This window comes from Trachurus japonicus, chromosome 20, assembly GCF_045865225.1.
Source record: "Trachurus japonicus isolate A0001 chromosome 20, Traja_1.0".
Taxonomy (NCBI): domain Eukaryota; kingdom Metazoa; phylum Chordata; class Actinopteri; order Carangiformes; family Carangidae; genus Trachurus; species Trachurus japonicus.
The window spans coordinates 4487987-4514865 of NC_140926.1; the positions used below are offsets into that span (position 1 = coordinate 4487987).

At 42.6% G+C, this 26879-nt stretch overlaps 1 protein-coding gene across 1 annotated transcript in view; it reads right to left on the bottom strand.

Moving 5' to 3' along the window:
* sspo (SCO-spondin) overlaps window positions 1-26879 on the bottom strand; it is a 148671-nt gene that overhangs the window by 1026 nt on the left and 120766 nt on the right. Inside the window, exons 112-116 of the mRNA XM_085763813.1 lie at window positions 18269-18549; window positions 15923-16018; window positions 9605-9665; window positions 8970-9094; window positions 5970-6120 (exon numbers count right to left, since the gene is read on the bottom strand). Coding sequence (XP_085619939.1) covers window positions 5970-6120; window positions 8970-9094; window positions 9605-9665; window positions 15923-16018; window positions 18269-18549 — 714 coding nt within the window. The remainder of the gene's footprint in view (window positions 1-5969; window positions 6121-8969; window positions 9095-9604; window positions 9666-15922; window positions 16019-18268; window positions 18550-26879) is intronic.

Consider the following 26879-nt stretch of genomic DNA (forward strand, 5'->3'; position numbering starts at 1 on the left):
CATGGGATTTCAGTTCAGTTCAGTTCAGTTTTATTCATGTCCCGAGGGAAATTGGATTTGCAGCAAGCATTACAGACACAAGACAAAAAAGACAGCATCCAAGACATCAACATGCATTAAAAAACAGTACGAGTAATAGAAACATACTACTAATAATAAATTACTGTTGATAATAATAATAATAATAATAGCATACATAATACATAATGCTCTGCGCAAGTGAGAATGCAAAAGTCTACACAGTGCATTAAAGTGCATAGTGCTGCAAGAATTGGAAATAAAAATAAAATAAGATAAACAACACTTAATACCCAAGTGCATTTAAGTGCAGAGGCCTGAGAGAATAACCAAGCCTAGCCCAAGAGATTAAGCCTGTCTATAGCAGCAGGGATAAAGGAGACCCTGGCACGCCGCGTTCTGGTCTTGGGCATCCTAAAACGGCGTCCAGATGGAAGGAGGTCAAACTCCTTATAAAGTGGGTGGTCAGGACAGTCAATAATAAGTTTAGCTTTGGTCCATATTCGCTTGAGATAGATGTCCTGAAGCTGGGCTTGCTGCACCCCGATCACCTTGCTTGCCACTTTGGTAAGCCTTGCTAGCCTGTTTTTGTTGGACAGGGTGAGAAATCCAAACCAGGCCACACAACAATAAGTAAGAACAGACTCGATAAAACATTGATAGAATAAGGTCATTAAGATATTGCAGACTTTGAATGAATTCAATTTTCTTAAAAAGAACAGGCGCTGCTGAACCTTTTTACATACTACATCTGTATTTGCTTCAAAACTCAGCTTATTGTCAATGAGAGTCCCTAAATATTTATATTCTGATACAATCTCAACCTCTTTGTCCTGAATGATTGTCCGAGGAATGATAGGTTGGGATTTTCGGAAATCAATAAGCATGTCTTTTGTTTTTAGCACATTGATTGACAAGAAGAAATCATTGCACCATGTTATAAAATCATCTACCACAGTACCATGCTCAGTTTCACTGTCCTTTAAAAGACTTATTATGACAGAGTCATCAGCGAACTTCAGGATATGCCTGTTCTCATATGTACTCCTACAGGAGTTTGTGTACAGAATAAAAAGCAGTGAGGACAGGACACAGCCCTGTGGGGAACCCGTTGAAGACAATAACTTAGATGATAACACACCATTGACTCTCACACATTGTGATCGATCTAACAAAAATTAGATTCACTCATCAAACTCATCAAATACACAATCCAACAACTCCACAACGCTCTGGTGGACAAGTTGTGACCTGCACAATCACCACGCTATGAGATAATAACACAACGTTACCAGACAGAGTTGTTTTAGAGGGAAATTCATGCAAAACCGCTGATGCGCGTTGCCTTCAGGGACAGTTTTTCATCAAGCAGTCTCTGTATTTACCTCTGAAACAACTCTGTCTGGTAACATTCTGTTATTATCTCATAGCGTGGTGAATGTGCAGGTCACAACTCATCCACCAGAGTGTTTTGGAGTTGTTGGATTGTGTATTTGATGAGTTTGATGAGGGAAACCAAGAAATCCCATGAGGTTTTGCATGAATCTATGACTATAGGGATTATGGCAATGGGCCAATTTGCCAAAATGTTGAACTGTCCCTTTAAATATATAAAATTCAAAAGTTCTTTGAGAAGCAGATGAAATGTAAGAACCAAAAGTTTAAAAGGCCTGCCTCCTTGCTCAACCATAATGGCAAGAATTGCTGGACAATCTTTGGTCTAGAAGTTGATTTTTTCTTTTATTACACTTTATTTTTGGGTAAAATAAATCCCAGTTGGACTTAAGGACCAGGACAACTATCTTTATAAAGTATTCTCGGCTGTGAGCAAGAAGGCCATTACACGGAAATGGTTGCAGACAAATCTGCCATGAAGGAACGACTGCATCACCATTAATAACGAAATACAATGCATGGAAAAACTCTCCCTAAGACACAAAGTACTGGGAAGGGCAGACTTCATATTCTTTGACATGTAACTCATTGTCAACCTGTCTGTTCGCTTATATTCTCTATTTTTTGTTCTTTCTTTCTTTATTTTTTTGTTTCTTTTTTTTATTGTTGGAAAAAAGAAGTGAAAACTTAAATAAAAAGAAAGTTTCACAGAACCAAAAGTGTGTGTGTGTGTGAGGTTGAAGAAGCAGCATCAGAAGAAAGATGTGAAAACCTGCAGCGGCCGTTACTACGTGTGCTTGTCTGTGTGTGTGCTAGTGTGTGAGTGTGATGTCGTTCAAGATTGATTGCCGTAACAACCAAATCCGTCAGACGTGGTGTCCGTGGGAGTGTCGCGCTGGGAGGAACGGGGGGGTTCTGTGTCGTATGTAGCTACATCCAATTAACTAACGCAATCAGGCACGTTGATGAATGGATTAACACGTAATTGCTTCAGAGGCGGGATCCCCAATTGAATTATTCATGCTGGGCAGAAAGGCAAATGTACTGTATGTTTCTCTGAGATTACAGCATGTGTGTGTGTGTGTGTGTGTGTGTGTGTGTGTGTGTGTGTGTGTGTGTGTGTGGCACTGATGGAAAGTGACTGTAACTGTGTATTAGTGGAGAAGAAACAGGAGAAAAGAAATAAACGTGTCACCTGAACACCTGTTAAAGTGATAGTTCAACATTTTGGCAAATTGGCCCATTGCCATAATCCCTATAGTCATAGCAGTAGGTTCGTTACCTTTAATTGTCAGTGCAATTGTATTTTTAGAACGGCGGAGCAGAGCCGCGAGCTGCTCAGAGCTACGCTACGCTACGGAGGCTAATGGGATTTCTTGGTTTCCCTCATCAAACTCATCAAATACACAATCCAACAACTCCACAACGCTCTGGTGGACAAGTTGTGACCTGCACATTCACCACGCTATGAGATAATAACACAACGTTACCAGACAGGGTTGTTTTAGAGGGAAATTCATGTAAAACCACTGATGCACGTTCCTGTCGAAGGCAGTTTTTCAGCAAAAAGTCTCTGTATTTACCTCTAAAACAACTCGTTTCGAGCATTGTGGAGTTGTTGGATTGTGTATTTATTATTATTATAACCTTTATTTAACCAGGTTTGTCCCATTGAGATCCAAGATCTCTTTTGCAAGAGAGACCTGGCCAAGAATGACAGCAGAGTTTCAACACATAGTCACATTAATTAAAAACATAAAACAAACAAACAAAACAAAAAACAAAATTGAATTTAAAAAAAAAAAAAAAAAAGCCTGGATGTGATGGAATTTATCATGGACTTGAATACATTCAGAGATACCAGACTTTGGAGTTTGAGCTCTGACTGCAAACTGTTCCATGTACTAGGAGCAGAGAATCTAAAAGCTTTCTTCCCCATTTCTGTTCTCACCTTAGGAACAGTAAAATGACAAAAGTTAGCCAAGATTAGAAGGGATGATAAATAAGATGGAATCATCTCAAGAATGGCCTTGTAAATCAGCACATACCAATGGCCGAGCCTGCGCACATATAAAGATGGCCAATTTACTTTACTGTACAAGACACAATGATGATGTATTTGATGAGTTTGATGAGATAAACCAAGAAATCCCATAATGAGCCTCCATTGCGTAGCTCTGAGCAGCTCGCAGCTCTGCTCCGCCGTTCTAAAAATAGCTTGCACCGACAATTAAAGGTAACGAACCTACTGCTACGACTATAGGGATTACGGCAGGGGTCTCAAACTCAAATGAGCTGGGGGCCACTGCTGGCACTGTCATCTCAGTGGAGGGCCACTAAAGTTTTCAAGACGAATATTAAAAAAAAATCACAAATATTTCTGAAAACGGGGTCTATTTTCAAATATTGTACGATAATTAGGGCTGTCAAACGATTAAAATTTGTAATCCTTTAATTTCCTGAGTTAATCACATAGTATTTTTCTTTTTTGCTTGAAATACCAGCAAGATGAATGGAAAGCATTAGAAACATCCAGATCTGGACGTTTCTTATGCTTTCCATGCTTTCCAAATACCATTTTCATGGTATTTGGTATTATCAGCTGTCAGAGAGAGAGAGCAGCCTCGTTTGGTGACAAGAAGAACAAGTTCTCTAGTGTAGGAACATGAGGAGAAAAAACATATGCAAGTTTTCTGCATCATAAGACCCCCCCCTCCCACACGCACACACACACCACCCCCCTCCACCCCTCCCTCCATCCCTCCCTCCCTCACCAGGCTGAATGAACGGGAGATTGGGGGAAAAAAAAAAAAACTCGCTAGTCGAAGCGGCAGCTCTACGTCGCGCACAACCACAACAACAGCAACAACAGCAACAGCAACATGTTGCAGTGGGATTATCCCTGTTTGTGTATGAGACACCGGGACCACGGGGCAGAGCGAGTCCTCACAGTGCAAATGTACGACCGTCAGTGTGACGTGCAGAGCGCAGCAGGACGACTCCTCAGTCCATGAGTTTCATATCTGGCCGGATCATGTGAATCCAGCTGCAGAAATATCCGGAGGACGGGAGCGTCGCGCTAACCATAGTAACTCACACACACAGACACGCACACACAGCCTACCTGTGATCACGTCTGGAGAAGGCAGCTTCTCTGTTTCCCCCAACTACGGAGGCCCGAGGTTAGCGCATTAATTGCGCATAAAAAAAAATAGGGCCGTTAAAAGCATTTTGCATTAAGGCATTAACTTTGACAGCCTTTCCTACTTTTCACGTCAAGACGCGGGCCAGATGTAGGGGGGCCGCGGGCCGGATGTGGCCCCCGGGCCGGGAGTTTGAGACCCCTGGATTATGGCAATGTGCCAATTTGCCAAAAATGTTGAACTATCCCTTTAACTGTGTCCCAGAGCCACTGCCACTAAGGATCAGATCAACATATCCCAAGATGCACTGCACACCGAGCCAGTGTTGTGTTAAAACCAGAGGCTTTGGGAGAAAAAGTTGTATTGTATTATCATAGTTGCTAAGTAACAGGAGACTTTGTGATGCAGTGTGAACCGAAGCTGCACAATTAATCACCATGTAATCAATCATCATAAAATAACAATATGGCCAAGGTTAATATCCAAACCACAGGAGCTGCAAAAGCTTTTTTTTGACAAAGATAAAATGAGTCACAACATCGTTGGGTACTGTCAACGCTGTAAATGTTGTGTTGCTATGGGGAACAACAAAAATAATCAATTTCTAAGTGGAAAAATGACTCAAAAGTGAACGTTTACTCTGAAATATAACACAATATCTGCTCATATAATCACTATTTTATGTTTTTTTACATATTGTGCAGCCTGTTGCTCTTGTATAAATATGTTTTTCAGATTTATTTGTCACTTATTCTTTAGTTTACATTGTTGTGTGCAGGATTAACAGACCTGAACGAACCCTCCATCAAACACCTGCTGCTGGAGAAGTGATGCAGGTCGGAGAGATGCAGTCGTCCCGACAATAACTACAACAACATCCAGCACACGAGTGGATTTCGTGAGCGTGATTTCACAGCTCATTTGACACGGGGTCATTTTTAGTCCTTTACAGCTTCCTACTGTACATGGATCTTTGCTCTGTCTTCCTGCAGAACAATGAGACGTTTCTTTAGCTTTAAATCAGCCACAATGAGCTCCGTTATACGATGAGCAGTCGGCCGGTCATGTGAGAGCCGGTCGTGGTTTTTTACTCTTTAATCATGTTGCGGATATTTCAAAGTAAAAGCACGACTTCAGTTATCTGTGTGTGTCTTAAGATAACACATCTTTCTGCTCATAAATTATCATATATATATATCTACAGTGTGTTTTCCCTGTTTGGAGACATATGGGATTCTCCTGCTGCTCCTCTCTCCGTCTGCATGTAAACATATGTCATGTGCAAATATTTTTCCATATATTTAAATGGCCTCGGCTCTCGGGGGCCGACACGATAACATGCACATGTAAATGTAAATGAAAACGCGCCGTGCATGCATGGGCCCGGTCTCGGTCTCGTTCATCTCTCCCCACCTTGGCAGCTGGTGCACTCGCAGCTGTGAATGACGGGCAGGACGACGGGCTCGCTCTCGCCGCTCTCGCACCGCAGGCTCAGGAAACGCACGGGGGTGTCGGGGTCCAGGCGGTAGCTGCAGCACTCGCACACCGACTGGAGGTACGGCTCCTGAGTGGAGAGAGAGAGGGAGAAAAAGAGAGAGGTTAAATTACTGGAGGAGGAGAGAGAGGCTAAAAGAAGAGAGGAGGTGAAACGAGACCAATTAGGAGACTGGAAGAAGAGAAGGAGAGGGTGAAATTAGGAGGTTGCGAGTCAACATGAGAGAGAAGAGGAAAAGGAAGGAGGAGAGGAGATAATAGAGATGAGTTTTTTTTTAAAGGGGAAACGCCAACATTTTTTTTTTCGTGTCTTGCCTCACTCCCGAGTCCATGACCAGCAGATAGACACCATCCTTTCGACTGTGCGTGCAGTAACAAGGGAGATAGAGCCGTATCGCCCGTAATTAGCTTAGCTCAAACGCTGGAAGTGTACTATAGGTAGTGTTAGCCTGCCTCAGAAGCTGATTTCATTTTAGCTCTAAACTCTGTAAATATATCATTTTGTCGACATTTTTAGGCGAGAAAGTAGCCGTTTAGATCAGCAGTGTGTCGTTAATTTGTCTAAATACCAGCTGTTTACAATTTTGTTGGGACGAATTCAGCGCTACTCAAGCTAGCCGTTGTGACCAACGCACTTCCAGTTACTTTCACAAAATAAAACACCCATTGCCCTTTACATACAGAAAACCATGACGATAGAATTTGTGCTTTTACTTTGAAACAGGAAGCTAACCTACCCTCGATGTAGCTAGCTTGAACCAAAATAAACCGTCTTTGCTTGAACCCTCCGTTTTGACCGATCTCGTCCCGTTAGCGGCATTTGACCGCTCAAGATGCCTTACCGGAGAGTTTTATCAGCTCTGAGACGAAGATCGGCCCGCCGGTTTCCGTTTAGAGTTGCTGAAGAGTTTCTCTGATGACTTTAGGTAGGAGGCAGGCTAACACTACCCATACACTTCCAGTGTTTGAGCTAAGCTAATTACAGGCGATACGGCTCTATCTCCCTTGTTACTGCACGCACAGTCGAAAGGATGGCGTCTATCTGCTTGTCATGGACTCGGGAGTGAGGCAAGACACGAAAAACAAAAAAAAATGTTGGCGTATCCCTTTAAGGAGGTGGAAGAGAAACCGATGCAGGAAGAAAAACACAAAACAGTAGCAGAGACGTTAAAGGAGAGAGAGGAGACTTAGAAATGTTTGACAAACACACAGAGAGCGACGCGGGAGGATTCGTGTCCATGTGATGAATCAAATCCAATATTCACTCCTCTCTTGTTTGTTTGTTTGTGTTTGTTCTTCATCAACACCTGAGGGAAATATCTGGAAACATCTGTCTCCTGCAGCAGCTGGATGAACGAACCACAGCCAGGAGCAGGTCGTGACACCACAACGACCTGCTGTTTAATTAATTTTCAGGGGGAATCAGGTTTATTATTGAGGGTTTCTCATCTTTATTAATTTGTTTGGTTTTTTTAAAGGGATACTTCACCCAGAATCGATAATTCACCAATCATCTACTCACCGTCATGCCAAGGAAGGGTTTGGAGAACTTTCGGAGTCATCAAAACGCTTTATTTTCATATAATGGCGGCGGATAGAGTTCACTTTTGAATGGTCCAAAACACACACTATGAAACATCCGGATACCTCCATACTGCTCGTCTGTACTGACCCAAGTGTCCTGAAGCCGCCACATGAAAAAGTTGTTCGGAAAAACTTAATTTGATTTCTGTTTTTATCCTTGTTGTAGCAGTAACTCCCAGTGTGTCTCCAAACCCTTCCTTGGCATTACATGGCGGTGAGTAGAAAACTGGTGAATTATCGATTTTGGGTGAAGTATCCCTTTAAAATACAAAAAGCAGCTTCGGTGCAGAGACAGAGTCTGAACTCATGTGTTCAATTAGTGCAGGAAAAGACCTGAAAGAGGAAAAAAACTCAAACGACACCTTCAACTTCTGTGAAAAATAGCAGCTATTAGAGCTTCACACACTCTGGCTGCTCCACAGTGTGTGTGTGTGTGTGTGTGCATGGATATTATTCCTGATCAATGAGATGGGAACTTCTCAGCGCTGCCAAGTCACTGGTTACCACGGTGCCCCCCCCTCCCCACCTCCCCCCTTGTTGCCACAGTAACAGGAGGTAATGACACATTTGGCTGAGCTGATGTTTTATTTTTACTAATCTCCCAGCGTGATGATGATGATGACTGACTCTATTTTTACTGTAGACGTATGGATGCCAAACAAGTCGCCATGGTGACGAGGTGATGATGAGCTCGCCGTCTTACGAGGATGAAAAGGAAAGAAAGGAAGAAAAAAAAAACACAGAAACTAAACATGAACATGCACGTGAGCTCCAACGACGTCTATATTTAGCTCATCGGTGACTCGGCTGATGAATTATGTAGCGGCGTGTACCTGTCCCCTCCTCGTGCCACGTGCTGCGATTACAGCTGCTAACAGCTGCAGCTCCACTGATCAGATAATCACGGCGCCTTGTTGTGGTTACGGAGCAGGTGTGCACCGAGCGTTGGACTTGATTTTGATTTTGTTTTTGCAAAAACACAGTTAACACCTGCACGATGCTCGCTGCTGGTTGGTTGGTTGGTTGGTCGGTCGGGGTCACGCTTCAGGAGGAAGACAGATGGGCAATTTGTCTGCACGGCCACAACCACAGCAGCAGCAGCAGCAGTAATCCTGATTGTTTTTTTTTTCTGTGCACGCTGTCATTAACAACCCGCAGCTTTGTGAGGATTTAAAGTGGACGAAATTGTTCTGTTACTTTTTGCCACTTTGCATCGACACGTTGGTGATTTTTTTAAGTCTGACGGACACTTGTAATGATGTGAACGCTGCAGAAACGGCTCGGAGCTGCCTGTAGAGATACTGTCCGTGTGTGTGTGTGTGTGTGTGTGTGTACCTCCAGGATGACGTCGGTCCTGGACAGACAGCGCCCCCTGCAGAAGCTGACCTCCACGTTGTCAAGCCGACAGTCTCCCTTGGTGATGTTCCTGACCTGCACGTAGCGACGACACTCGGGCTCGCCTGGAGGGAGAACGACAGAGCGAAGGACAAAGTGGAGGGAGAAGGTGAATATGAAAAACCAGAGGAGTTTTTCTATCTTTCTTTCTTCTTTTTATACTTTGAATGAAAACGAAGGAGGAAGAGACAGCCGGAGAGACGGAGAGTTTCTTCCTGAGAACACAGTGACATTGTCGTCTGACATTTCCTCCACTGGGAGAGCGATTAAAGCTCAGTAATGTAATCTCTCACTAATTGAGCTCTGCAGCAGTTGGTTATTAGCCTCCTATAAAATCAGATACAGAACAGTCAAACCTGATCATATGGTTCAACATGAAGCCTCTGTGATGTTTATATGTTCATGATCATACTATATTTGCATTTAAAAGTCACTTATCTTCCTGATATTAAAGCTAAATTAAATGCAAACTGTTTTTCACTTGCACTTTTATTCTATTCTAAATATACCGGTGATATAAATGTAATTTCTGGACTTTTCTTGATGTGGATTTTATGTTTCTGTGTTGCTCCAACCTGGAAGAGGCTTCCTGCAGACCGGACAGCAGCTGCCTGGTTCCTCCACCTTCACCTCCCCCTGAGAGAGAGAGAGAGGACATGTTTCATTTATATAATAATATCTAAACCAGTCTAAATGATAAACTGTGTGTGTGATTGCAGCTCAGAAGGCAAATAACGCCACAATCAACAGGAATATTTTCACCCACAAAACATAAAATGTCTCTGAAACAGAATAATTTGAAACATACAGTAACATGTCAGAAAAACCAGAACATCCCAGAACATCTTCATCCTACATACGACCTGTTGTGACACCAAACATCCCACTCACCTGTTTCATGTTGTGGCTGATCGGTGGTTATGAAAAACACAGAGTAAAATTTAGATATCTGGATTTAAAGAAGAACATCTATACAGTATGACACATTTCTATGTAAATTACAGTTATTATCTATTTATTTTGCACAAACATATCATTTAAAACAGCATGGACAATCATCATGACTGGGATGTGCAAAGGGGAGGTATGAAACCCAAAAGGGCTTATATAAAAACCTCACCCACATATTCAAAAACCAAATTTGTTACAGTAATTTAGTAGACCTACTGTAGTATTAGAGAAAAACATACAGAAACAAGAAGCCTGACATACTTTCTCCCCTGAGCAGCCCGATGTGTGTGTGGTTAGCTGGTATATATAACTTAAAGGCTGCAGTGTGTCGCAGTCACATAGGATGTTTACTTCGTCAGGTCATCTTACCAAACACCTCATAATGTGCACTAATAGCGCTGCCACAAAACCTATAACTGGGCCGTCAGCTGTAGTCTACACCACGCTCACGTTTTACAGTGAAAATGCAATTAGCAATAATTTCCGTGTTACAGTTCGTCTGTCTGGTTTTCATGCACGTGTCTGTCTCTTGCAGAGGCAGGGGCGTGTCTAGATGGATCATGTGACCAAGGGAAGCCACTAGCCAGGTCATCTCATTTATCTAAATTATGATTATTATTATTATTTGTTAAATATAACACACACTTTGGGCATCAAGGGGCCTTTGGGCAGGTGCTCCATCACCCATCGCTCCCCCCTCTGCACGTGCCTGATGTTAAAATATGTTGAACCATATTTACTAAAAAAATCTGTTATCTATAGAGCAATAACTCTGTGGAATAATCTACTTCACTACCTCTGTTGAACTGAAAGCAAACAGGTGTATAAAAAGAAATTGAAATCCTATTTTATATGAGCTGTACACGAGTAAGAGTGGTTCCATTTCGCTGTCTCTGCTAAGATTTGTGGAAATTTTCTGATGTTTGTTTTAACTTTTTAACATTTAGTATATTGTGATTGACTGTAAATGTAAATGTATGATATGTTGAGGATGTGACATTCTTGTGTATATTCTTTGTTGTTCCTCGTGGACGCCAGGAAGACTAGCTGGCTACTAAGGTACCAGCTAATGGGGATCCTTAATAAACAATGAATGATGTTTTTTTGTTTTTTTTACTTGAGACCAATCAGCCACAACATTAAAACTGGAGCTTTAAAGCAGAAGTAAGCGATATTTTTGTGTTAATATAAGTCTTAAATAGTTATATCTTCCGACAGCATCACTTACATAGAGTGTTTGGACCGAAACACGGGTCTGTCAGTCCCTCTGCTCTGCTCTGAGCCGAGGAGAAAACATTTCTTGTATCCTACAAGTTTTATCCAATGAGGAGAGAGAACGGCATAAAGGGGCGGTCCTCTCTGTGTGTGCAGCCAAGGGATGCGCCAGAATGTGGTGACGTAGGGACGAGGACCAATAGATCCATGACGAGGGCGGGGGCTGCTAACTCCATCGGCTGACAAGACGTTATGGTGCGTTCAAGGCAACTCGTAACTTGTGTTTTTCCAACCTGTGAAGTCGTACCAGTTCGATCTGGTACGAGTTCACGGGTCAGAAGTTACGAGTGGCCGTTATAGTCACTTTCACAGGTAAAACAGGTCGGAGAAACATGAGTGGGTTGCCTGGAACGCTACAAAGTCGTAAGTCGTGACTTGAAGCTGTAATTTACGGTTTCAAAAGCCTGCCTGGAACGCAGCATTAGCCAAAACGACCGGATCGCTTACTTCTACTTTAAGTGTTGCAGCTGAACAACGGAGCAAAACTGACAAAGACTGAGAGTCCTGCTGGTTTCCAGTTGAGGTCTCTAACTGGGACATGAGATGATGATGATGATGATGATGATGAGAGGAGAGATAGACGAGGTATAAATACATATAAATATCCTGGTGCCGTCCTCCTGACACGAGAAGTGACGGAGTGATGAGAGGACGGAGAGAGAGAGAGAGAGAGAGAAACTAAGTGAAGAGGAACAGAAACAGAAAGGAGGAGAAAAGTGAGACAGAGACCAAAAATAGAGAGAGAGAGGGAGGACGAGCAGCCAAAGAGTGAAACCACTGAGGAGGAGACGACGTCCAGAGAGAAGCAGGGTGTCCCGGACAGCAGCTGAGAATAGCTGCTGTTAGAGCGCACACACACACACACGCACACACACGCACACACACACACACACACACGGTTCACCCTGAGGACTTCTCCTCCTCCCACTCCTCTCTCTGCCTGCAGCCTCCCCTCAGGGATGGAGGAGCCCACTCACTTAAAGGGTGGGAGGTCACCACGACGACCACTTTGAGAGGCCCTGAGCTGAGTGTGTGTATTTGTGTGTGTATGTGTGTGTATAATGTTGTGGTCATTTCAGAGAGGGAGAGAAAAAAAAAAGCTTCACTCGGCATTTTAAACACTGTGTCCACAAGGAGGTCGGAGAATCTGAAATATGTCTGACACCAAGAAGAAATGTGTGTGTGTCTGTGTGTGTGTGTGTGTGTGTGTGTGTGTGTGTGTGTGTGAGGAAAAACAAGCTGATAGCTTTTATCACCAGATATAATAATACCGACACGACACCGACACCCGCTCCGGTATATTTCACCCTGAGCAGCAGCAGCAGCAGCAGCGTGTTGTGAGATCTCAGCTCTTAAACAGTCGAGCCGAGTCGTTAAGAGTAAAGCTGAGTCATGAATAACAGAGCGGCTCTGACAGTAACCAATTCTCGGCCTGTCAGCGAAGGGAACACGGTGCATTAAATGACCTTTTCATATTGGCTGGGGATGAGGAGAGCTTCTCACCGAGGCATAACTTAGTGCAGCCGGGTGGGAGGAGGGGATGTGAGGGATTTGAGAATGTGAACACAAATAAGTTTATGTATCTCCCACTGAGACACGGAGGACCTGAACGCACCGCAGGTGCAGAGAAAGTGGGCGGGGCCTCGGATGTAAGCAGGTTTTTATTTTATTTTTACCTCGACCTCGGTGCTAAAGATATAAAAAGTCGGGTTTTTACTGTGTCAAGGAGGAAACAGTCGACTTCTCTCCACAGAGGAGACGAAGAACAAAAACACATTTTCTCACTTACGTCCTGCGGATTTTACAGATGCAGGAAGTTTTTTCTTTCTCTCCAGAGTTTTACAGACTCAAAAGTTTGAATCTTTTAAAGCAGCGTTTTGTTTTTTCTTCCCTCTTTTAAACAAGAAAATGTTTTTAGGTAGAAAAAAAAATGTAAAGTTCTGCTTCTTTCTCAGGAGATATAATAATTTAGCATCTTTTAAAAAGACAGTGGAGTTTAATAGTTTTTCATTTCACACATCTGAATGTGGTAAATTAAGTGAGAAAGTGGGTTTTTTCCCCATTGAATATATATCATTGATTGTATTTATTGATTTGTGTCTGTTTATATTCTTATTCCACTGTCAGAGGGTCAGAGTGGATGTTTTTCTTCACTGTTAAAAGATGCAAAATAAAGTTTTGTTTTTATTTACCCAGGTGGCTTTAGGAGGAGAAAACAAAAAAAAAATCCTCATTAAATATGAATTCATTCTTGTTGTACTGTAGAGGAAGATGTTTTAGTACCAAACAGAATTTACTCCGTTTTTAAATATAAATATCTCAACAGAGCTCAGCACAGTGACATCTGTGTCGTTACTGGGTCTAAATGTTTATTCGTTTTGTATTTTGCTTTATTTCCACATTAACGACGACGATCACCTCAGTCTCACATTTAGAGGTCTGAACCATGATGTTCAAAAGTTCCTTTGTTTCTAGCAGAACTTGTTTCCTGATTGTTTTAGGACTTTGTCATAAATCGTAGAGCAGGATGTGTCACAACTATTGATCCTGTAGATCGTGACTAGTTTCAGATCTAGTGTTCATCCCTCCTTCCTCCTGTGTCTCTGCAGAGCTGCAGACCGTCGGAGTTTATCTGGGACCAAATGTTTCCACCTGGGACGGACGGACGACACAAAAGCCGATTCATATTTTATGTGGAGTTTATTTTCTCCCTCCTCTGCCTCTGGTCGTACACTGTGTGCATCCATAATTGACTGTTCAGGTCACCGTTTACCTCCCGCTGCTGCATTGTCTGTCTACGCGACAAAGAAGGCAAAGTGAGGTTTATTCTGTCGAGTGGCTGCAACAAGATAAAAACTTTTGGCTACAGAAGAAACTACAGTACATCCTGTTTATGGTGCCAGTCATTTCAGCTTTGGAATTGATGCACTATGGATGAAGTCTGTGTGTGTTTGTGTCTGTGGCGTTAGAGCAGAGAGAGTTCAGGCCTGTGGGAGGGAGCGGACAGGCAGGTATCGATCTGCTGCAGCCAGAGACCTGCAGAGAACATCCCACACATCCTGAGGGGGAGAGCAGAGCGTCTATAACACCTCGCTCAGAGTAATTGAGATGTTTGTGACCGACCGGAGAGTCTGTGTGTGTGAACTGCAGCACCTCAGGGAAACAAAACAGCAGCAGCTCAATGGACTGATGGAAGAGTGAGCGTGACTCTGTGAGAACAATCAGACTCAAAGAGACGAGGTTTTACGGTTCAGACGCTGCTCATACAGTGAAATATCGTAATGTTTCAGGTTAACTACAAACACATCGTCCTGTTTAGTTCAATACCAGATCACAAGACGGCAGAATAAACTATATAAAATGGTATTTGGAGGGTAAAGTTTTGGATCTAGGTTTAGATTAGAGTTCAGCTGAGTTCAGATTTCATGTTATGATCTCATATTAGATCTCTGCAGGCAGAATTAAAGTCATAAAATGTTCATTGTACATGCATTGAGTCATGAATTAGTGTGTTTGGTCTCTAAACATCGTTCTCTAATGAAAAGATCCTCACAGGGATTCCCAAACTGTGGCTCACAAGCTGCCGCTAGGGCTTGCGTGACATGAAAAGGGTAAAGGCAGCGGCACAGTGTTATATTTTACTAATAACAGGGTTTCCCCGCCTATCTAGGGGCGCTTGTGCTTGTTTTTTCCTGCTTCTCCCTCTGGTGTTGGTTCAGATCCCGGTTCCCCCTCGGGCTGTGTCTCTCCCGACTGTTTCAGGACCGCTGACTTGTATCATCAGAACAGACATGTCTTTTGATTTTCAGCCGTCTTTCATATTTAATAGAGCGCGGTGTGGACGTGTGCATGGTATGAGGGAAGCCTTTGCCTTTTTTTCATGTGCCGAGCATTGGGCAGGAATTTTCAAAAAAGTTTGGGAACCGCTGCTCTGGAAGTGAGACGGGAACTGATGTAATTCCTTGCACAAAATGCAAAAAAGGACTCATTTTTAAAATGAGTGAACGAAAAATGTAAATTTAGAAGGGTAGGCAAAATAAGCTGATGCTTCAGCCTACACCTTTTTGGTCAAAGTGCATTTAATTGCTTGTTGTGTTTTTGTTCTGTTCTGTTTTGTTTTGTTTTTGCCTTGCCTTGCCTATGTTTTGTTTTGTATCTATACTTTTATATTTGCCAACTGTATTTGTTTTTACAAAGACCGAAATAAACACACTAAACTAAACTAAAATCAGACAAAAACAATTGCTCCATGTTGGAACAAAGATATTTGTTGAGAAAAAACATAAACAACATGAGAGAAGGAATAGATCGGTGAACATGGGAAGTATGGAAGTATGTCTGTTCTAAAGAGAGTTGGAGGTCGGCGATATGATATTTATTCCGACTGACAGCGGAGAAATGAAAACGTGGGTAACAGAGCTGCGTGTATTGTAATAACCTGACATCCTGACTCATGTTATTTATCCGGTCGGCTGCAGGGCGTCGAGCCTCCGTCCTCGTGTGTTTGAAGAGGTCAGACTCAGTGAGTGGTGTTAGATCTGTCTCTGATCAGAAGCTTTAAACACCGACTTTAAGCGTTAACATCGTGTCGTCTCGCTGCAGCTTTAGACAGTCAGGTTAGGAGATGTGTTATTATGTCGGCGTATATGCGTGTGTGTGTGTCTCACCTCTTCACAGTGAAGTGGAGGACACCTCAGCTGGCACAGTTTCTTCCCGTTGACACAGCGGCACGACGAGCAGCCCTCCTCCCACTCTGATCCTGCCTGGCTCACACACACACACACAGGCACACACACACACACACATAGACACACACACAGACACACAAACGATATTCATAGTCACTTTCCAGACTCCTAAAATACAGGTGCTGTCATCGAGCCTCAGCAGCTTGTTCTTATTATCATTTCCTTCATGCACGTTCACATTAAAACTAAAAAGGATCTGTTTCCTCTAAAGTCCTGCATGGCTGGTACTCTGCAGAAACTAGAACACACACACAACCACACACACTATTATGATTATTATTATTATTATTATTATATATTCTGAGTCCGTGTTAGCTTTGGGAATCATTAGCAGTGCTTTTACCCGTATAAAATCACCCACTTGGGAGTTGCCTTTGTTGCTCACACTGAACCGTTTGGCAAAATAATCACGAGGCGGTTGATTAGAAAATCGTAGAAAGTCTTTATATGGACATTAGTCATCTGCAGCCGACACACACACACACACACACACAACACACGCACACACACGGAGAGAGAGGAGGACTGAGGGAGAATGAAGAGGATGAAGAGACTTATAAGTCCTGTAAAGAAAGTAGAGGAGACGTGGAGAGCGACGAGGAAACAAGGAGCCGATGAAACGAGGGAGCGACAGGTCCGACGAGGGGGTGGGGGGGTTACGACCTCTTGTCAGTGTTTGATTAATTCTTATAATCCCATAATATCCCCTCCCTCATTAATAATTCCTGGCAGGCTTGCCCGGTCGCGGTTCGAGCTCCGAGCTTTTTTTTCCCCTCTTCTTTCTACGGCACTTCCTGCATAATTGATGCGGCCGAGGGGTTGGAGAGGCTTAGTGGTGTAATGTGGCCCGAGGGGCACGTCACTCATCTTCTAATAGGAGTAAATAACACAATGGGAGTGAATGGGAGAGAGGGAACGTAAACAAGCACAAAGAGGAGGGTTAGGGGCAGCAGATGTCAGGTGGTTACCTACATACCTACCTGTGGCATGCAAACATATGGGAACCTCTGGTCCAAATGTCTGTTAATGTGAAACAGTTCAGCAAGTGGAGGATGAAATGATCTCCAAAAGGCATGAAGTTAAACTTTTTTTCAACTTCAATATTTTAATCGATATTAGTGTATTATTTTTTTGAAAAAGGGAAACAAAGCAGCAGCCTGCAGAAGAACAGGAAACCCAGGAGACTTGAGCTCTCAGAGAACTTTGACCAAGGTATCAGACAAGATATTTACTATTTACAAGCTGTAATAGTTTCCAAAGGGGGGCTACTAGGTACTGGGGATGCACCTGAACCTGAATACGTTATTCAGAAGTACACAAATAATGTTTTTGATCCAGGATTGTTTTTCTGCCCGAAGTTTCTTCTCATTATTCTAAAGAAAAAGAAACGTTTGGATGTGTGTTATGAGCCAACTACAAGAGATTAAAACAAAACGGAACAAAAAAAAAACCATGTTGGCACGTGTTTTGAGACAATTACATCCATGCACGAGACATTGCCACAGTTTGTGCTTATGTAATCGCAGAGGAGCAACAGCACGTGACTCTGGTTCACACTCCAACACAGTGGGTGGCGCTAATGCACCTTAACAGGAAAAGAAGCAGCTATAAAACGGTGCATACATTTTTTTGAGTGTCACAACCTCACCAAACGACTCGTTTCACTACCAGAAGTTGATCCATTCAGTCTGATTACGAGCTGCATGATTAAATTATTTTATTCCCTTTCTAGATAGGCAGAAGTTAACTTGGCGGAAGTTTCTAGTGCGCCCACTTCTGGTTTCTTCCCAAATACGAATAACGAACAAAGTTTTTTTTAAAAGCCTGAATCTGAACTCAAATACAAATAGTGTACTGGCTGTAGTGTACACCCTGACTAGGTATAACTATGCAGGAGGCCCAGACCTTTGCTGCAGGCCTTTTTCCTTTTCTGTCAGTTTGAAAATGTAGAAGATGAAAATAAAAAAAACTAATCATATTGTTTAAAAACTAAAGGGAATGTGTCATCTGTAACTTTATGTCTTTTGGAGATCATTTCATCTTTGACTTGGCTTTAACTGTTCACATTAACAGACATTTTGACCAGGGGTGCCCAAACTCTTGCATAATGCCACTGTACATGTGTGTGTGTGTGTGTGTGTGTGTGTGTGTGTGTGTGTGTGTGTGTGTGTGTGTGTGTGTGTGAGTGTGTGTGTGTGTGTGTGTGTGTGTGTGTGTGTGTGTGTGTGTGTGTGTGTGTGTGTGTGTGTGTGTGTGTGTGTGTACCTGTCGTAGGACGCCCTGGTCGCTGCAGGGGCAGAGGGCGGGGATCACACAGCTGCCCTCGGTGTCGCGGTACAGCCCGTCCTGACACACGCAGCCCTGCACGGAGCGACTGCAGTTCACAGCAGAGGAGGAGGAGGAGGAGGAGGAGGAGGAGGAGGAGGAGGAGGAGGAGGAGGAGGAAGAGTAAATGTCCTGACAGCTCCTCTCACACGGCGGCACCTCCACCTCCTCCGTCTCACCCCTCCCTGTCCCCCTCCTCCACTGCTCCCCCTCAGGGCAGGCTGCACACCGAGGAGGAAGAGGAGGAGGAGGAGGAAGAGGAGGACAGGTGAGAGATGGTGGGATGATAAAAGGTGGGGGAAATTGAAAAAATGGAGATGATTCGATGATGAATTGGAGGGAAGGGGGAGGGGGGAGTGAGAAGGAGGTGTGGACAGAAGATCTGTGCATTAGGAGCTTTAATATAAATCATCATGACACTTTATATATATATATATATTTTTTTTTTTCACCTCCTGCTGTGACATTTAACACTTTAAAAGACTTTGATCTCACAGACTGCACTGCACTAAGACAGGAACTAAACCCGGTATCTACGGTAACACCACCTCGCTGACATTTACTCATTTACATATTTTTATTTTCTGCTACTTTCTACTCCACAATATGTATGTTGTGACAGCTTCGGTTACTGGTTACTTAAAATATTTTTTTATTATAACAAAGTCTTCAATGGTTTCCCATGTTTGTTTGTCTGACTGAAAAATAATTCACTTTTCAGGTATGTGTGAGTTGTTGCAGCTCCACTAAATAGACGTTTTGGTCATTTTATGTGATAATGTCAAGAAATAGCCCAGAAATAACAAGTAATTGCGTCATAATGTCTATAAATAGGCTATAAATAACGGTCAATTTCATAGCAATGTCGAGAAATATAGCCAAGAAATAATGATTGATTGCGCAGAAATAGCCCAGAAATAACAGTCAATTGCAAAGGACTTGGTGGAGAAACATTCAAAGCATGAAAAGCATGTGTAATCTTTTGCCTTCATGAAAAACATGACATTACTATGAAGTTGACAGTTATTTCTTGGCTATTTCTTGACATTATCACATAATTAGCGACCTGTAAATTAAATGTTCTTCAATTTACAGATTAATTTATGGATTTACCGATGTTTTTTCTGACTTTATTGTCTGTTAATCATGTTATGAAACCAGAACCTGTTGATTAGAAACCACTGTGCTATTACAGTAAACACAACAGTAAAGAGTAAATACTGTATAAATTCAACTTACTTCAGTACGATTTTAGATGCAAATGAAGTCTTGTACTTATTATAATGTTTTTAACTTATAATTTTAATTAACTTTCTATCCTTTATCTGCACTCACCACAGTCGGGGGCCATGCAGGCTGTGGTGCGGCGGTCGGGGCCGTCACACGGGGCCCCGCGGTACCGACGGGGCTGCAGCACCGACCTGCTGGAGCTCTGGAGCCCAGAACCACAGCTGGCCGAGCAGGGAGTCCACTGGGACCAGCTGGACCACGTACAGTCCACTGCAGGAGGAGGAGGAGGAGGAGGAAGACGTCAGAGGAATATAAACCAACATTCACACTCTTCTTATACAGTATTTTCATTTTCCTTTGCAGCAGGAAGAAAATATGCAGGGTATAGGTTTATATTAAAGCCATTTCTTTAGGTCAAACATCCACTGGGAGCGATCCTGAAACAGTAAAATCCCCTAAACTCCACAAAAATAAAATAGATTTTAAAATAAAGGTTTGGTTTTAGAGTTTGAAAATAAAGTTAGACAGGTAAAAAGACACCAGGGAGTGGTTAAATCCAACAGCACCTACAAGTGAGGATTTGACCAGAATAAATCTGGTGATAATTACTGTAAAATGGAAAAGCTGACTATTGTTTAAGAATCCAAAAGGATGCATTTGAAAAAATTTGGGAAAAATTGATTGAATTCATAACCCCAAAACTTCTTCTTCCTGATGAAAATAACAGTTCCCTCATTTAAATGTACATAGTTGACATTTTAATGATCGTTAGACTGATGAGGTGGAAAACTGCAATTATGCGGGTTGTAGGCAGAAGAGAGAGTATAGTTGTTGTAGTTGTTTTGTGTGTATAATTGCTAAACTTTTTATATTTGGTGGAGTATAAGGACATGTTGCCAGGAAAGTGAATATGGAGGCTCATGAAGGACCCAGAGGACTGTCCTTTACCACAAAAACTGCAACTTTTAGAGACTTGTGTTGTTCACCTGTGTGCATAAATGTTGGGAAAATGAAAAAGACTATGGAAAATACCGATTTTGTATTTTTTTTACTTTGAAAATGTCTTTTCGAAACCAAATTTTTTTTTTTAAAAAGGAAGAGAGAAAAAAAGGCGAGAAAATAGCCACTGAGATAAATAAAATGTGACTAAAAGATTCATCATGATCAGAGGTTTTAGTGGACAAAACTAAATAAATAAAAGGAACACTCAGGAGTTTCCTGTTGAACTCTGGGTAACAGATGAAACATCACAGAGGATGTGGGTCATGGTTCAACTTCTCTTCTCTCTCTCGTTAGCTCGTGTTTAGGACACAGAAAGCTGCTGCAGCCTGTGATCGATGCGACTGTCACTCAGTTATTTGAGCCAACTGCTGCCGCAGCTGTTACCGACTAAACTATAGATAGTTTGACGTCTCCATCGGTTCGGCCACAGATTATTATTATCGCTGCTTTTAAAAAGTCACAGAGGCCACAGAGACGAGACGTGACGGAGCTTCACTCACCGTCACAGAGCTCCGAGGTGCAGTTGAACGCTCCACCTGCACACACACTGCAGAGAGAGATAAACAGATTATTATATTACTGAACACACACCACAGTCGAGTATGAAACCACAGGAGAAGAAGATGAAATGACTTACGACACGTCTGCAGCGTGTCAGACGATCTGCTACAGTCGATATCACGGAGACGTTGAAATCCAACTCTCAAACACTTAAGACTCAAACATTAACTCAATTTCAAAATATCAATGTCACATTAATTGGTGATAGCTTTCATCATAAATAAACCAGACTGAGATCAACCTGAGAGTGTTGTTGTTGTTTCTCTCATGGGCACTTTGTTACGTCTGTGTTTATTTTGGTAAAACTGGACGGTTTTCACAGGACGTTAAATTTGTTCTTCCTTCTTCTCCTGAGAGACGAGATGTTCAACTCATAAAACAAAAACCTCTTCTTCAAAAATTCAGTAGCAAAGCTGAAAATAATGTGTCGCTGCTGAAGAGGAACAAAACAGCAAGTGCCCTGAAGAAACTTAAAGGGATAGTTCAACATTTTGTCAAATTGGCCCATTGCCAGAATCCCTATAGTCATAGCAGTAGGTTCGTTACCTTTAATTGTCGGTGCAAGCTATTTTTAGAACGGCGGAGCAGAGCTGCGAGCTGCTCAGAGCTACGCTACGGAGGCTCATGGGATTTCTTGATTTCCCTAGAACTCATCAAATACACAATCCAACAACTCCACAACGCTCTGGTGGACAAGTTGTGACCTGCACATTCACCACGCTATGAGATAATAACACAACGTTACCACACAGAGTTGTTTTAGAGGGAAATACAGAGACTGCTTGATGAAAAACTGTCCCTGAAGGCAACGTGCATCAGTGGTTTTGCATGAATTTACCTCTAAAACAACTCTGTGTGGTAACGTTGTGTTATTATCTCATAGCGTGGTGAATGTGCAGCTCACAACTTGTCCACCAGAGCGTTGTGGAGTTGTTGGATTGTGTATTTGATGAGTTTGATGAGGGAAACCAAGAAATCTCAAGTCTCCCCAGTTCTAAAAATAGCTTGCACCGACAATTAAAGGTAACAAACCTACTGCTAAAACTATGGCAATGGGCCAATTTGCCAAAATGTTGAACTATACCTTTAACTAACTGGTAGAGTCATGACTGAACAATAATAATTTTGCTTTTAGAGATTTTATTTAGATTAAAATGATGCATGTGGTACTTGGTTTGAAGTGAGCAGACTAGAGGTATTTCAGTGATTGTAAAGTCGTGTGATTCAGAAAACTAACCTGAAAGAGATTAATGACTGTCTGCTCTAAAATAAACAGGAGATTAAAAAAAATAAAATAAAAGCAGCCGTTGTGGTTGTGTAGCTACTGTATGAAAACTGATGTTAAGTAAAAGAGTAAGATTAACGACCGGCTCAAACCAGCAGAGACAGGTCGCGCTCCTGTAATTTATTTCATTAAAAACATATCGTAAAGATATTGCATGAGGCACACACACATGATGCTGATCTCAACGAATCGATGCAGGAGGGAGCGTCACACACACACACACACACACACACACACACACACACACACACACACACACACACACACACACACACACACACCTACGATGATTAATCACAAGGTAAATTATTGTCTGTTTCTTGTGGACGTTTAATCTACTCTCAATAACAGGAGTGAGCGCCGGGGAGGACACTCAGATTGATGAAGAAGCGCAGCCGCTGCTTTAACAAAGGGAGGAATGAACAGGTGCATTAATATGCAGGAGGAACAAACGACACAGAGGAGGAAAATAAAACACAAACTCTGAAGAACCTGACTGTAAACGACTCAATAAAATATATTTAAATGAGTTCAGCGGACACGGAGTGAAAGTCAGGTGCAAGGTCACTGACTCTAACTCGCTGCTTATTAAAAAAAAATGCACTTTTTCATTTTGCTCTCAGCTCTGTCTCCATGCAGAGTTTCATTTCAGTTTCTCATTTCTCCTCCCCACCCCTTCCCCTCCTTCCTTTTCAATATCATCTCTTTCTCTTTTTATTCTGACAAAAGCCCACATGTTCAAAGAAACTGTGCGAACCTCAGTAAATCCGGTCGGACGCGACGCGACGCGTGGCCGACCATGTTTGTCATATCTGCTCCTGTTCCACTCGCTAAATGTATAAAGGATTAGAGCCGCGCTCGCAGAATCAGTTCCTCTGCTTCGATTCAGAGAGTCGGGATTTTCTGATGCACAAATAAAACATTTTTTCCTCTCTCACACACAGACACACAACAGAGCTGCTCTGGAGGAACGAAAAGCTCCTGCTGCCTGAATCTGGACGACACGAGCAGCAGCAGCAGCACACAGTTTGGTGCACAACAGTAGGATCATAACGGGATTATATCGATTAATTTGAGTTAAAGATGAACTCTGCAGGTCTGGTCTCTCCTCTGTGTCTCTAACCCTCCTCTCCTCCATGTGCATTTGTTTTCAACGAGAAATCAATCCATGGAGCGGTGGATAACGTTATTTATCATCTACCATGTTACCATGTGTATATATGTGTAGTCTTATCTGTCATAAACAAGAGATTACGGGGTAACAGGGCGCGTTACGTTTGTGTGGCGGTGCCGCAGAGACGAGAGCTGGGACACCTATACATTGTATAGTTTAGGTAAATATCTTGCACAGTTCCTCTTAAATACTTTAGAAAGATATTTATAATGGCTTCTGTACTTTGTATTAACACAGTTCTCTTCAGACACATGGAAGCTCGAGCTAATAAGTGTCTCATGGTGTTTTTAGCATCTGATCTGGATCAAACCACTGTCACTGTGAAGTCTGAAAAAGTCTGTGGCGACTAAAAGCAGCAGCAGCACGACTCATTTCTTCAGCAGCAGATGAATGGGAGGAGCTACTAACTGTATGTGGTTAGTGGTGGTAACTCACATACTGTATCAAAAGATACAGAGACTGAATATAAATATAAAGTCTGACATTTGTAGTTGGTTTTAAAGGGGAAAATTGATTAAAATCAGAAATAGGTTTTGAAAAAAATGTGTTATCGTCGCCCAGATCTACCACAGACTTAACCATTTTCATCACTTTCTCAGCCCGTTAACTATAAAACCTCATATTTGTGTCATATTTACCTGTGTGGACTCAAGTGAACTGATGAACCTGTGTGTAGTGTGTGTGTGTGTGTGTGTGTGTGTGTAGTGTGTGTGCAGTGTGTTACCAGGTGTTGCAGAGGTGCTGGACGACGGCTCCCGGTGGCAGCAGAGCGTCGTCGGTCTCCTCGCCGCTCATGTTGAAGCTCTGGTAACCGTCCGGCAGAGAGAGCGCCGAGCAGGGACAGTCGGCGTGGGACACACACGAGCCTCCGTACATCACCTGAGAGGGACGCAGAGTCAGACACACACACACAAACATTACAACGTTTTACTTGAGCACTGTAGCATTTATTACATTGTATGTTTTTGGTTTCGTTGTGTTTCTCAATCCATCTTAGCACAACTCCAACAAGAAACCCTGCTCTGGTTCTGCACCTCCATCTCATTTATCCATCCTTGACAGTTCATCTCACCTAAATGTATTTAATTGCACTATACATCCTGTTTTTTTGTTGTATTTGTAGTTTTTGTTTTTAGTAGTGTCATGTTAATTGTCTCTTATTTTAGTGTCATTGTCTGCTGGTTTCTGTTTGGATACGTCCTATTTCGTGTGCTGATTTTTGTGTTTCCTGTGTTTCCCGTTTTTATGAATTATGTTCCTTATGTCCTTGTTGTTCATTTTAATAGCTTTTAACACCTCGCCAGGAGGACTACAGTCGAAAATTAGGCTTTGGCTAACACTGGCACCTTTACAGTTATGTACATTAATGTGCACTGTCCTCCTTAAATAAAAAAAAATTAAAATAGATAGATACAGTAGATGTACACACCTGTCCAGGAGGGCAGCTACATCCGGGTGTGCAGGGTGCAGGTAAACACTGAGTGTGCGGCCACAGATCCTCACAGGTGAACGGACACGTACCTGTACAGTCGCTGAACACCTGCCCACTGGGACACTCTGTAACACAGACACACACACACACACACATACACATATAAACATCCACTGCATCACACATTAAGTGCCTCATATATATTTCCATGTGTTTTTCTTCTCTGTGCATATTTCACAGTCTGTGTCTGCAGAACAGACGAACTCAGACACATCAGAGGTCGCACCTTTGACTGCAACTCACTATAAATACACTCCTCTGCGTTGCCTGGTAACAACTTTATTTAACTGTACATCAGGAATCATATGTGCTCTGTGTGTGTTATTGTGTGTGTGTGTGTTAAGTCTGGTACATGCATAAAGATAAGGACGAGGAGTCACACCTGATGGGTTGATATTCTGTGGTTTCTCACAGGCAGGATGTTTTTGTTTTTGTTTTCATGTGATACTGATTATGTTGGAAATAATTGTTAATATGCACCGATTGCATTTTCCCTACCTTGTACGGGCTACTTGATACGCTGCTACTGACGTTGTTTCAGCACACTGTATGAACCCTCCCTCTTAGACTTTTAATCGTATGTCTCGAATGTTTTTTATGTCTTTTTTTACTTGCTGCAACACTAATAGGCTTCATGCACAGCTCCAGTACTTCCTGAACTTAAACAAGCTCCTTTATTTCCTGTCTTACGTTATTGGACAAACTGATCTGGTACGAGTTCACGGGTCGGAAGTTACAGGTTTGACGGCCGTTATAGAGCATTTTCATGGGTAGCAGGTCGGAAAAACACGAGTTATGGGTTGCCTGGAACGCTATAAACTTGTAAATTGTGACCTGAAGCCATGCATGGAACGCGGCATAAGACAGGAAATAAGGGAGCTTGTTTAAAGCAGAAGTAAGGTGAATGTTTGTGTTAATATAAGTCTTAAATAGTTCTTCCGACAGCAATCACTTCTATAGAGTGTTTGGTCTGAAACACGGGTCTGTCAGTCACTCTGCTCTGCTGTAAGCCGAGGAGAAAAACTTTCCTTGTATTCCTACAACCTTTATCCAATGAGGAGAGAGAACGGCATAAAGGGGCGGTCCTCTCTGTGTGTGCAGCCAAGGGATGCGCGTGAATGTGGTGACGTAGGGACGAGGGCGGGGACTGCTAACTCCATCTGCTGACAGGAAGTTAGACAAAACCACCGGATCACTTACTTCTGCTTTAAGTTCAGGAAGTAGTGGAGCTGTGCATAAAGCCTAATACAGGGACACAAATAAAGCTGAACTGAACCACCTCCATGGCTACCATCAACAAAGTACTGTACGTCAGATCACGTTTAATCACGTGAGATTTCTGGCGTGAGGGGCGAGACTCTAGTGTCATCAGACAAATCGTTAAGTGTGTTGTATTTGTAATATTGTAGCACACCACACACAATACAATCAAAACTGTTAATCAATTATCTTTTATCTTCATGTGTATCTATCTTCACAGATATATTATAAAATCTTTGTGTCCCAGGCTTTAGTGTGTGTGTGTGTGTGTGTGTGTGTGTGTGTGTGTTACCAGGCCGGCAGCTGTTGGTGTTACAGACAGTGTGCTGTTCCAGCGGTCCGACACAAGCCGTCCCACCAGGCTCCGCTTCTCTGAGGATCGTCTTGTTCCGCATCGACACCCCGCCGCCGCATGTGGCGCTGCACTCGCTCCACGGCGACCAGTCACTCAGCAAACAGCCCACTGGGGGGAGGATGAGGAGGAAGAGGAGGAAGAGGAGGAAGAGGAAGAAGAGGATGGTTTTAAAACTTTCCAAAGTCATATTTT